This window comes from Channa argus, chromosome 21 (genome assembly GCF_033026475.1).
Source record: "Channa argus isolate prfri chromosome 21, Channa argus male v1.0, whole genome shotgun sequence".
Classification (NCBI taxonomy): domain Eukaryota; kingdom Metazoa; phylum Chordata; class Actinopteri; order Anabantiformes; family Channidae; genus Channa; species Channa argus.
The window spans coordinates 9,500,192-9,513,184 of record NC_090217.1 but is presented as its reverse complement, the minus strand read 5'-3'; the positions used below and the strand labels follow the sequence as shown (position 1 = coordinate 9,513,184).

At 40.3% G+C, this 12,993-nt stretch overlaps 1 protein-coding gene across 22 annotated transcripts in view; it reads left to right on the top strand.

Moving 5' to 3' along the window:
• wnk1b (WNK lysine deficient protein kinase 1b) overlaps positions 1–12,993 on the top strand; it is an 82,813-nt gene that overhangs the window by 61,748 nt on the left and 8,072 nt on the right. For 15 of the 22 annotated variants that reach the window (XM_067489479.1, XM_067489478.1, XM_067489466.1 and 12 more), the window contains 18 exons: positions 102–252; positions 367–483; positions 827–925; positions 1,420–1,471; positions 1,851–1,985; positions 2,961–3,885; positions 4,503–4,822; positions 4,923–4,984; positions 5,315–5,371; positions 6,462–6,545; positions 7,186–7,228; positions 7,314–7,393; positions 7,661–7,939; positions 8,319–8,587; positions 8,837–8,912; positions 8,997–9,126; positions 10,065–10,262; positions 10,735–10,827. In XM_067489479.1, the coding sequence (XP_067345580.1) occupies positions 102–252; positions 367–483; positions 827–925; positions 1,420–1,471; positions 1,851–1,985; positions 2,961–3,885; positions 4,503–4,822; positions 4,923–4,984; positions 5,315–5,371; positions 6,462–6,545; positions 7,186–7,228; positions 7,314–7,393; positions 7,661–7,939; positions 8,319–8,587; positions 8,837–8,912; positions 8,997–9,126; positions 10,065–10,262; positions 10,735–10,827 (3,170 nt within the window). Of the gene's footprint in view, positions 1–101; positions 253–366; positions 484–826; positions 926–1,419; positions 1,472–1,850; positions 1,986–2,960; positions 3,886–4,502; positions 4,823–4,922; positions 4,985–5,314; positions 5,372–6,461; positions 6,546–7,185; positions 7,229–7,313; positions 7,394–7,660; positions 7,940–8,318; positions 8,588–8,836; positions 8,913–8,996; positions 9,127–9,251; positions 9,302–9,864; positions 10,263–10,734; positions 10,828–12,993 lie in introns of those variants that run through there. The other 7 variants (XM_067489471.1, XM_067489468.1, XM_067489476.1 and 4 more) reach the window with 5 other exon arrangements.

Genomic DNA, 12,993 nt, shown 5'->3' with positions numbered 1-12,993 from the left:
ATTTAATAGTTGATGAAATGTTCACTCTGATGCTTTCTTACCCTTTTCTTTATTTGTCTCTCTCTATATTTTTTGGCTTCCATCTCTCCTCTGCACTTCAGTGGCCACTCTGAGACATCCGGTATGAGTGACGGCAATGAGGGAGGAGGAGGTCGTCACGAGGGGCGCTCCACTAAGCGACATCAGAGACGTTCTGTACGAAGTCGATCACGTCATGAGAAAACCTCTAAGGCGAAACTCAATGTTCTCAATGTAATAGCATATCCCATAAAGTCATAATATAATATTTCTAACTGTACTCAATGTTATCTACATGGCACTCACCTATTTATTTAATTTTTTTTAAATCTGTGCATGTTTTTGTAGATCTCAAACCGGGGAGACAGAGTAGCGGAGTGTCAGCTTGAAACCCACAACAGGAAGATGGTGACCTTTAGGTTTGACTTGGATGGAGACAACCCTGAGGAGATAGCACAGATCATGGTACACACGATCTCTCACGCTCACTCTCACTCTCACTATTGCAACAACACATCAGTGGGGTAAAACTAACCTGTCTGAAAAAGGACATCCTATCAGTGCACATTATTGGCTAGAATGGGCTTCACATGCCACATTGTATGTGGTCTCCATTTTTTTAAAGACACATAATTGTTTTGCTTTTGTCCTTGCACTTTCATGAAGAGAGTTATCAAAAGGTTCCCACACATGGCAAAATTACACCTCTGTGGCAGAGGAAAAGTCAAAAAAGACAATAGTTCCATAAACGTAGATCTATAGTGTTCACGTTTGAATTGGTTGTGTGTGTATGTATGTGTTTTATCAGATTCAGAGCGAGTTTATCCTGGAGAGTGAGAGGGAGTCTTTCATTGAGCAGGTCAGAGAGGTGATAGAGAATGCTGATGAGAGGGATACAAACAGCCAGGTAAATACAGTCTTTTTTCCTGTTTGGGTTTGAAAGTTGATGATGTGTTCTGTTCGTGCTTTAACTGTTAGATGTTAAAACTACAATATGCAACTTGGGGTAACACTAGCAACACTACTCTGAATGTGCTCTGACACTCTCTGGCCAGCACTTCAGGTTGTCATTGTCATGGAATTAAAATAAATAAATGTACCATTTAAGCAGAAATACCTGAAATCCTGTCTGGATGACTTCTATCTATCTCTAGACTGCTAGCAATAATGTTCGATAGCTACAGTATAATGATTAATTTTAGACATACTCGTAGTGCAAAATATTCCATGCTTATCGTAACATGCTTACAGTGCTTTTACAGTGAAGTCAAATGTGGCGGTTTTATGTACACTGTCTGCATTTGCTGTATATACAACCAGAAGAAAGCAAGTGTTTTCCACAATCACAGTCCATTTTTCAGTGTTAACAGTGTGTTCTCTTATTTACATTTTTATCTACAGATGACAGGAGACATGGAGCAGCAAATTCCCAGTATATCTGTTCCCATGCCTGGTAAAACATACAAGTTGTTTTTGTAGATAATCATAACCAAACAATTCCACAGAACTCTGTAAGAAACAGTGTACCTAACCTCCAAAAACTACCAAAAACAAAACCTCCTTTTCTAGACAACTGGTTAGGCAAACTTCAAAGGCAAAAACTTCAAGGGCAGTTATGTGATGTCATCGAGGATGTCATCAACTTACACATACAATTCTTAATTTACCTAACCTTTCAAGACACACAGACTACACAACAATCTGAACTAGAACACAGAGAAAACTCTTGTTGGCTCATACACTTTAATAATCATTGCATGTTTATTAATTATTTAAATCTCTATGTTGTTTACAAAACAATCACTGTGGATCACTGTTCTGTTCTTATGTAGACCTGCCTCCAAGTGCAACAGCACAAGTGGTTCATTCAGCAGGTCGCAAGTTCATTGTCAGCCCAGTACCTGAATCCAGGCTTAAGGAACATATGTTTCCCTCTGCTCCTGTCCCTGCACCACCTGCGGAAACAGGTAAGGACTGTGTAAATGTAGGACATTGCAAACTTCAGGGAAGGGAACAGTTCACTTGTTGTTTTATTAAATATGTAGTAGTTGAGTTTCAAGACACTATTGAAACTTCTGTGAAAAGATATCAAATAGAGTATAAAACATTAATCTTATTTTATTAATAAAAAAGATGAATGTATAATGTCAAGGGAGACGAGTAATACTAATGTGATGCCTGACGTCACGGACATCAGCTTGATTTTTACTTGCACATCAAATCAATGCAGAGGCTCTGCTATTGTGAGCATTTTATACTATGTCGGTGTATCTGTCACATTGCAATTACGGCAACAAACTGGCAGTTGGGGATTTTTGGTCTTTTACAAACAGTAGTTGCTGAAACGGAGCAGATAAAGTTAAATTGGAGATGATAGATGAACAGCATTTACCGTACTTTTACTGAAATTACCAACGAGCAGACGTCGGTAAAGATGATCCATACGACCACTGAGCTGTTTTAGGCAGAGGGACAGACTTGATTAATCATAAATGTTGCGATCCGCATCACTGCGACACATAGTCATACTTTTGGATAGGTGTACATCAGGCTATAGTGTAGGAATCCGCATAGGTCCTGCATAGATACAGACCCTCCATTTTAAAAACTACGGCGCAGATTTTATGCACGTTTTAATCCAGCTTAGACTGTCGTTAAAGCCATTTTTCAAAATACATAAATGGCCTTTAACTTTGCTTTGTCTCAAAAAGTCATATCTACATAGTGATGTAGTTTTTGCACAGTAATAATTGCATTTACTGAAGTACTGTTCTTACAAATGTATTTTAAATACTTTGTATAAATAGACTTTTATTTTTTATTTTATTTTATTTTAGTTGTGTGTGCTGGGAATTTCAGAATTTCAGAACTAACTAGTTAGAAGAACTAACTCGCATTGAAAAGGAGCTTTTTGATCTAAAATAGTTTTTATTGTCTTCCAGTTCCTTTAGGATCAGCTCCATTTCAGACTCCAGGCCAATGTTTGGGGTTGTCCCATTCTGGAGGAGCAGTCAGTTTACATCAAGCCTTCTCTGAGCTCAGGAATAGCCAGAGTCAGTTTGATCCAGGACCCAGCACTGCCCCAGCCTCTATCCACTCCACCCATCCTCCTCTGCAGCCTGTACCTGCCTCTGTCCCATCACTAGCTAGCACAGTAACTCCTACTGTTGAGTCTTCTATTGGCCTTCTTCCTGCTAGTTTAAACCAGGCACAGGAGCAGGTCTTAGATGCCTCTGTTCCACCCACTCCTTTGACCTCCTCCCCCTCTTCTGTTCACACTGTCTGCCTCAGCCCTCCTTGTTCCTCCTCTCCTGCTCCTACTGTGGTCATTCAATCAATCCTTCAGTCACAGGTACTTTCAAACGCAGGGATGCAGGTTGTGTCCCAGCACCAGGGACAGGTCCAGGCCCCGGTCCCGGTCCCTGGCCAAGCACAAATTCATCCCCAGAGTTACACCCTGCCCCAGTCCCAAACTCTCATTGCTACTTTAATACCTTCAACTTTACCAACAGCAAGCATTTCCAGCATCCCTTCAACAATGCTTCCCTCCCCTCCTACTATCCCCCTTCTATCCTCCCCACCTTCCTCTACTCTTGCAGCCAGTGAAATTCTCTCAGATCATTCTATCTCTTCCTCAACTCCTTCACTCTCCTCCTCTGTCATCCCAACTACTGCCATCCCAGGGCCCCAGCTCGCTCCCTCTGTTTCCTCCCACCCTCTTCCCCCCGTCTCTTCCTCATCAACTCTGGGTCTCCAGACAGTGACAACAAACGTTCCCTTAGTTCAACCAACCTTGGTTCACTCCCAGCCGCAGACTGCAACCCTGCCTGGGCAGACTCACACAAACTGTGGTGAATGTGATGCAAGGTAAGAGCTGGCTATATGATTTTATCATTCACTTATTAGAACTTGAATGTGTTGTGATATTTAAATCCCCACACTGCAGTTTAGGTTGCAATTTTATAAATAAATAGTTTTTTGTTTTTTTAAAACCCTGCTCTCCAGTAAGTGAGAGACCACCAGTCAGCAGTTGCATCACTCCATACAAACATAATCAAATCACAGTCAGGTTATTGCTTTGATGATGGCTCAGCTTATAGGGAAAAACATGAAAGTCTTTAACACTCTGAGCATAGCTGGATTTAGGGCCTTGGTTAAGAGGCTGCATAAACCGTATAGCAGGCCCTCGTGCACATGCACCAAACTGCGATGCGGGAGCTTTACAGAGCAAATAACACAGAAAAATTATACTCAAATGGCTTTTGCAGTATTGTTCTTAAATATTGAGTCCAAATTTAATATGAACTGTTCTGCATTACTAGTTAATGTCACTTTTGGAGTTTTGAAAGGCTTTGTAATTTAAACAAAGTTGAAGAATCCATTTACACAGTCTCCACACAAGTTCCCTAACTTTTTTCCCCTTACTTTGTAATAGGTAGAACGGAGAACTCCCTAGCTTCTTTATTAATTAACATGTTTCTCAGGTCTGATGCATCTGCAGATTTACAAGGCAAAGTGGATGACATCCAAGCTCTGGAGATGAAGCTGCGGTCTCTCTTTATGGACCTGGGGGGAGGAGTGCCCTCCACTCAGGGAGACATCTTAGCTGCTGACCCAACTTCTGTAGGCTCTGTGGCAGGTACCTCATCCCCAATGGGCCCCAGCTCCACCTCCACCACATCGATCACCATACCTGGCTCCGCCCTGCCAGTCAATCCTCCCCAGCCCCCCTCCAGTCTAGCTCTGGGGTCACCTGCTCCAGTCCAGGGCCCTGGGACACCTGTCTCCGCCTCTGCACAAAGTGGTGCGTAGAATGATGTGTTGAGGTGATTCTGCATGTGTGCTACAGTTAGTTTGTTAGGCTTTTATAATGTTGCTTTCTGACTTGATTTCAATTTCTACAGTTCTCCCTGCCTCATCCTTTGGCCAGACCACTCCATCTAAAACCCCATTGTCCAGGGTACCGGTGAGTCATTTAGATTTGCAATACATAGCAATATTCATTTTTTCCACCATAATTAAACAATAAATATTTAATTATGTGATCAGAGTGAATGTACATGTTTCAGGTGAAACTGCTAAGCTAATTTATGCTGCTAAACTTTGCAGATGTCAGTTAATTTAGGTTTTTAATCTTTTAGGACATAAGGGTCTTTTAACATGTTTCTGGTCACTTTCCTCACAGCTCACCTAGCATGTAAATTTCCTCTAACATTTTACCCTCTACATACTATTCTCATAACATCCTCTGCATCAACACTGTCTTTTTTTATCACCTCTCTTTATCTGGGATTAGGCCAATACGCCTCCTTCAGAACTCCTGCCATCCTTCCCTGGACCTTGTCTAATACAGGTTTATTTTGCTCATTTTCATTTCATAAAAGTGCTGTCTCAATTGCAGTGCACCCCTGTGTATGTACAGTATACTGAGCATGTGTCAGCTCTTTGTTGTATCTGTAATAAATGCAAGTGCGTGTTGCTTATAAATAGTTCTGTGTATGTCCTTCTGCTTGTTTCATTTAGTTTTAAAGCGTGTAATAAATTTAATACATGCTAAAGTAACACAATCCTAAAAGGAGACACACAAAAGATCCCAGGCTTTACATTTAAGGGAGTTGGATGTAGTTTAGAATCACAGAGCCAGGTGAAGAGATGGGGGAAGAATTGTGCACAGAGGGAAACAGAGGCAGTAGTCAGACAGGCTGAGGACCAGGCACTTTAGGCCAGGGAGACAATGAACTTAATTTCCAGACTGTTTTGTTGTGGCTGCAAATGCCATAGTCCAAAAATACATTGCCCATTTAAGCAGAACAGCACAGTGAAATAGAGGGAGATGACTTGCAGCTCTTTCATTAAAATCTGACCTGCCAAGTTACCGACATTCACTTTTCATCTCTTGTGTAACCCACATGGCTGTGCAGTTGAAAGTCACTCGGGATTTGATTTAATTGGTTTGGTTTTTCATTGTGATTAAAATGTTTAAAAGTATAAAAGGCCCGTGTACTAGTTACATCGCCTTGCTTGTGTTTGTGTATGTGTGTTGTCACAGAATAAGGGGTCTGATTCAATGTATTTAAAGAGACGGGGCATTTTTCTTCAGCTGTGGATTTTAAAAAGGACATAGAAATACAAAATGGAATACAACAATAAGCCATTTTTTATACTTTGAAATCCCAAATTTTCGTTTGTTGTTTAGATAATGGAAAACTAATCTTTACTTACGTGAAAAACAAAACATAAAATTAACTATTAGATTTCTTAATTACAACTTGATACTTAATAAATGATCAGATTTTATTGTAACCTAGCCTTGGTAGCCTGCACGTATGCTTTTATGTGATCTGAGCTTATGTTGCAACTTAACTAAAGTAGCTGATCCTGTGTGTTTGTTTTTTTTTCACATTTTGTGTTTGAATCTTATAATTGCATCTGTCTTTCTTCAGTCCCAGCAGCCTCTGGAGGACCTGGATGCACAATTGCGGAGAGCACTGAGCCCAGAAACAGTTCCTGTGAGCACACACATACAGGTACAGCAAACACAGTAAGCACACATGTTGGCAATGGAAAAGTTCACAAAATAAAATTCTCAGTTGGTATATTGGTTCTAAAGCACAAATATACTAAAGCTTTTAATTTATTTGCAAAAAATGTGACAATTGGCCATGAAATTCTGTCTTAAGGACATAAGAAGTATACACATCTCTTTGTCAAAAACATAATGAAATGGTTTTCAATTAATGCAAACAAAAACTGCAGCTTTTTATGTAACAACAGCCACATTATTGACTTAAGTAACTTGAAGTACCGCATAGGTCAAACCACTGTTTCAAAACAAAACTGCTCTGTTCATTCTATTTTAATCCCTCTTGCTCATTTTGGTTCGAGGGGATATTATAATGCTGTTCAAGCACTTTAATCATACTGCTAACTGCATCCTTTTTGTGTATCTTTCTGCATATCTTTTGCTATGAATACTCCGAGTGCTTTAGTTAGGGATATTTTATCTGTCTGAATCTGCATGAAAAGTCTGTGTAAATGTTACAGGGAAATTAAGTTGCTCTTTCTGTACTGAATCGCCTCCTTTTGCTGTCAACGGACACACCACACAATGTTTTAATTTTGACCTGTTCCACCCCTAATACCAACCTTTCTTCCTTTCCATGGTAGCCCCAGGCCTCTCACAGTGGCATGTCTTCAGTGGGACATCCAAGTACGTACATTATATTTAAACCTGTTGGTGTGCATTTCTGTCTTTAATCTGTCTCTTTTCTGAAATATCTATCATCTGTTTTTAGTTCCTTTCTCTCTGGAGGAGGAAGCTGTGGCTTCTCCTGCTCCTCCCCCTACAGGTGGAGTTAAACTGGGAAGATTTCAGGTAAAAACTCCTAATATACAGAACATATAGTTTCTAAGAAATCTAAATTGGATCTTAGCCCAAAATGTAGCTTTTCATGTCTGGGTTGGATTTAAATCTAGAAAAAAAATTATGTCATGGTTTAGAGATGTATAGAAGCAACCTGATATTTCAGTAAGCACAATAAATGAGTATGTGTGTATAAATGTTGAAGAGTTGAATAAAAGGTCAGCATCTCTTTCTCTGTTTCATTTACCCTTTTTCCTAAAACTTTTTTTTTCTCCTTAGGTCTCATTAGCTACTGAAGAGACTCGTGTCCAATGCCCGGCCTGCACTGAATCTTCCTCCACAACCTCCTCCTCTTCTACGTCCTCGTCCTCTAGTCTCTCTAGTCCAGACAACACACTGCACAAGGACTCTCCTCTGAGAGGTGAATCAGAACAGGGAGGAGATGTTGTGGACGGACTCCTAAAGAGAACTCTGGGAGGATCCCACCACCCCTCCCCTTACACTTCCCCTTGCCCCTCCCCAAAGCCTAAGCCCACCACGACCATCGGACGCTTCCAGGTATTTTTTAGGCATGTCAATGACAGAAAAAGCTGTGCGAGAAGATAATAAAATGCAAAGGTTGCAGATTGATCAGATAAGACTTGGACAAACACTAAGCTGCAGCTTTTGCAGTCTACAGATACTCCATGATTATCGGGAATCCTTGACAATAAGGGGGCTGTTTAGAGATAGAAAATCTGAAACGTATATAAAGGCTTTGCATTCAAGAGACTTGGCCAAAAACGGAAGGAGAGGCCCTTATCCTAACTCCATGAGAGACTTGAAAGAGACAAATGATTTAATTGTGTAGCTGTGTGTTGGTTAACTTTTCATAATAGTATGCAGCATGCTGCGATGATGCTTTCTGTGAAAGATTCAAGCTTACTGTATATTTCAGGTCACCACCAACTCTGAGGCCCGTGTTGGTAGATTCTCAGTCAGTCGTGCCCAGGAGCAGGACCTCGAGTCCAAGCAAAGTCCTCCACCTGCTGCCGAGGCTTCTAATGGACCCAGTGATCCTGGACAGATTCTGACTCCAGACTCCACACACAAAGCCTCCCTGCCGAGTCTAAACAACTCCTTCAATAACTCCTACTTAAGCAGTGACAACGACTCTGAATTTGAGGATGAAGACTTCAAACGAGAAGTCAACCGCCTCAGAGAAAAGTAGGTTATTCCTTCTTCTCTTCTTAAAGGTCTCAGACAAAAGATGTTGTCCTATCAACACCCTATATTCGCCTCTTCATCACTTTTATTCAGTAAAGTCAGAAGACTGTTTTGTGCTCCTCTCCTTATTCTTCCTCTTTGGTCCCAAATATTAGGCTCTCCTTCTCTTTTCTCTTTGTGACTCACTTTCTGTCTTTTTTGTCAATATGTAATTCATTATTTTCTTTATTTCCTTCTTTGTACCACTAGGCACATGCGAGAGATTCAGGCCCTACACTCCAGACAGAAGGATGAAATAGAAAGCCTTTTCACTAGACTGGGAAAGGTAACTCACCTTAGTTACGTCACTAAAAAAGCATTAACGGACAGGCGTCTTTACACGCAATTGAAAGCCGTACTTCCATGATAGGTTCCTCCAGCTGCAGTGCTCCCCCCAGTTATAGCCTTAACTGGCAGGAGGAGAAGACCAACCAAAAGCAAGTCTTCCAAATCGTCCAGAACCAGCTCTACACATGGCAGTAAGAGTCCGTTACAGCCAGGTAGGCTCTTATTTAAACATTTATATTAAAGGCTCAGTTCACCCAACTTCCAAAGACCGATTTATCACTTGTCTCTACTAGTATCTAGCCAAGCACATGCTTTTGTTTCATGTAATTTGGTACAGACATTCATGGTTCCAAGATGATGAATCCTACTGACTTTGAAGACTATGAGGTTAATGTTTTTTTTTTGCTGAGTTGGATGGACTGCCATAAAGCCAACATTTTAGTTCCCTTAGAATAAACAACCTTGTAAATTTTTATCATTGTGGTTCTGCCCGAATTTCAGTGTGTTTTGATTTATGATGAGAAACCTGCACAACAAATGCCATCCATCAGCCTCAGCCGTGTGTTCAGTGCCTATAACTATGATACCTGCTAACCATTAGCATGTTAGCGTCATTGACAGCATGTCAAAATTAGCATTCTGGCTGCAGAGTCTTGACTTGTGTTTAAATATTATTTTGGAATGCTGTTACTAAATGAAGGATTTCACCTTAGTACAACCTGGATAAAGTTACTAAAAATATCATAGCTCCACTAAAGACTACCTAGGAAAGTTAGATGTTTGTAATGTGGTTTGACTGTACCTTAATCTTCATCCCCAAGTCTGTTACAACTAGGATGATCCAGAACTTTTACCCTAACTTTACATTGTCTCTGTGTTTATGCATTTGTGTGCACATGTGTGTGTTTATCTGCTTGGTTACACGTGCATGTGGGTGTACGCTCAAGCAGGCTCGGAGCTTGAAAATTTCTGACTGCTTTCCCTGTGTGTGTTTTTTTTTCCCTCTGCGTGGTTGTGTGTGGGTGTGTCTGTGTAAATGTCTGGGGTGACTTATCTATGTATGATCCTTGGTTCCACGTGTTTGTGTGTGTCTCTGGTCTCTGTGGTGCCTTCCCTGTCCTCTCCTGCCTACGCGTTGTGCTATATCCAGGCAGCACTTTATCCGCCCAGAGCGTCCCAACCATGTACCCCGGCCAGCTGGCTCTGTTAACCCACGGAGGATTAGCTGATTCAGCCAGCAGCACTCTACTCCAGCCACTCAAACCATCTCCCTCCAGCGACAACCTCTGTTCAGCCTACACCAGTGAGGCTGCACTCTCTGTGCCCAGCCTGTGTGCTCCCACCCCAGGTAGGCATGACACTGAGAGTCTCCATTCGCAACAGGCTTCATCAGCTAACACACAACAGAAGTTATAGATGGGGAGAAGTTGAATTTGCACAAATGTCGAGCTGTAACAAGCTCATTGTGCATGTTGCAGACAAAGACACAAGCATGCAATTGGTTTGTCTTTACTCCCTCACAGGACACCTCTCCCCTCTTTGTCTCTTGTCTGTTTCACACACGAAGTGTGATGGCTAACTGACTGTTAAATTCTTTCTGTGTACCTTTCACATCTCTTTACTTTCTTCCTCTTGGCTTTTTTTTTTTGTTGTTGTTCCTTTTTTGTTTTTCTTCTTCTGTCCCTTTTTGCTCTCCTTTCTTCTCATTTTCTCTTCTTTAATCTTCACTGCCTCACTCTTCATCTCACTTTCCTTCTCTACATTCTTCTTTTCTATTTTGTCTTCTCTCCTCCTTTCTGTTTCCTCAACCCTCTCTTCAGGCTGTGTAAAGTTCAGCTGGGGCTCGGAGCGTTTGGCCTTCAAGCCGGCCGGCAGGAGGACGCGCTTTCTGAGTACGCCCTGCTTGGCTCTTTGTGTGTAACGCTTTATTTCTTTGCTCTCCTCTTTTATCCATCATCCATACTTTTATTTTTCTTTTTTTTTCTTTTTTTTTTTTTAACTCCTGTATCTGTCAAGTCACAGTCTTTTTGTCTTTCTGTGGGTTTTCATTTTTGATGGAGGAAGACCCCTTGCTTCTGATACCTAGCAGGAATCGGATAAATTCCAAAAGTTAGCTTTTTAAATTTATTTGGAAAACACTTAGTTAAGTAATTGTCCAGGCAAAAGCAGCTGAGGATGCACACTCATACCATTACACATTCCATCACTCCTCGAGCAGGAGCTTTCTTTTCTTTCTTTACAAAAAATTGAAAAAACAGGATAAAAACTTACTGTGGGATGCAGTTAGTGGGTAATGATAACACCCAAAGCTTCAAAGAGCAGAATATTTTTCTCGCTTTCTTTATTCTTTAACAGAATTTCTAAGAATAAAGAAAGGTATTTGAAGTTTACATAAAATACGTAGCAATAGTGATTATAATAATAGTTTTTTTAATTATTATAAAGGTATAATAAAGTTAAAGAGAGTAGCAGCTTGTATATTTCTATAGTGCAACTAACCAAACACACTGTTTTCCTTAAGTCTTTCTCCATTTAAACCATAAATACCCACACTCTGAAGTTGTGGTATGAGTCATTTTTGACAAATAAGAGCATAGCCATCAGTGCAAAACAACTAGAAATTATTGCATTTGTCACAGTTCAAGTCCATAAAAAAGCTGGTGAATTCATACATTTAAAATGCAGCCATTGAGTCCATAACAACCTGTTAACAGTCAGAATCAAATACATTTGCTAATATTTTAAGCTGCCTCTCAAGTGCTAAATTATTTTTTGTCTCATTCAGAATTTTAAATCCTAAATGCTTCCATTTCTAACCTTTGTCTTTGTGAAAATTACCTGACTAACGAGGAAAGACGAGCTGAGACTTGATGACTTGAGAGTTCTGTCATACAATTTTTTTTTTTTTTTTTTTAGGAAATGTATTGTTTTTTGTTTAAACTATTAATTATTAAAGCACAGTTCTCTTTAAATACTGTGAATCAATTTTATTTATAATTTATTCATTATTAAAAAATTGTTTTTTTTCTTTTAACCATGTTATAACTTCAAGTGAAATGTTTGTGCTTGATGAAGGGATGTTTATGAATGCTTCTGAACTCTCTGCAGCTCAAACCTTCTCCCTTCCTTCCTTCCTTCCTTCCTTCCTTCCCTACCTCACTCTCTCACTCTTTATCCTCACCCCCTCTCTCCCTCACCTGTGCTCCGTCAATGCACAATCAGGAGGGAAAAGAGACAGACCTGGGTCTCGGTGCTCTAAACATGCTGTTCGTAAATAAGTGGTTCAGCATAAATGTACACAAAACTTGTCAAATCCGTGTTGACGGCTTTTGATATTAGACTGATAATCAGATGGAATTGTCATTTTACTTCCCTTTATTATATTTAAATCACTGAACAAATTCAGCATATGCATTTAAACTGGATCTGAAATAAAGTTACATTAATATGTAAATCTTACCTTGGACCCAGATCTGCTACGGCTTTGTGAGCTGTAGAGAGGAGTCAGAATAACGTCTGAATCAGGTGTTGGTTACCCAAAAGCATCTTAAAGCCACAGTACACAGGCAAGATTCTGAGACAAAGTGTTAAGACAGTTTTACCAACAGTTGGTTGTGGTTTACCACTGTTGACATAAAAGCAAATCTGTTTATTTTATAGATGTATTCAAGAGCTTTTATTGTAGAAATAATTATATTGTAGGATTTACTGTCTGTTGGTGCTACAATAACTCTCAGCCAAATGTGCTTAAGGTTGGTTTCTGCACTATCTCAGACGGCTATCTACACACTGTGGCATCGTAATCCACAGTGTGCGGACAATTCGTGTATATAAAAATGGCAGACCTGTCAGTCAACGACTGTGATCAGTCTTCATTCTTTCGAAATATGCAGATGCATACTCATACCTGTACATACATGCTCTTATTCGCTTTGTTTCTGAGGCTCACTGTGCACTGTGTGACAGGTACCTACAGTTTCTATGTTAAGATGTTATTGGGCAACCCAACCCCAGAGTGTTGACTACTGCAGCTTCCTGTAATCAGCCTCAGATGCATTGTGTTTGGTTGTCAGGTGTTG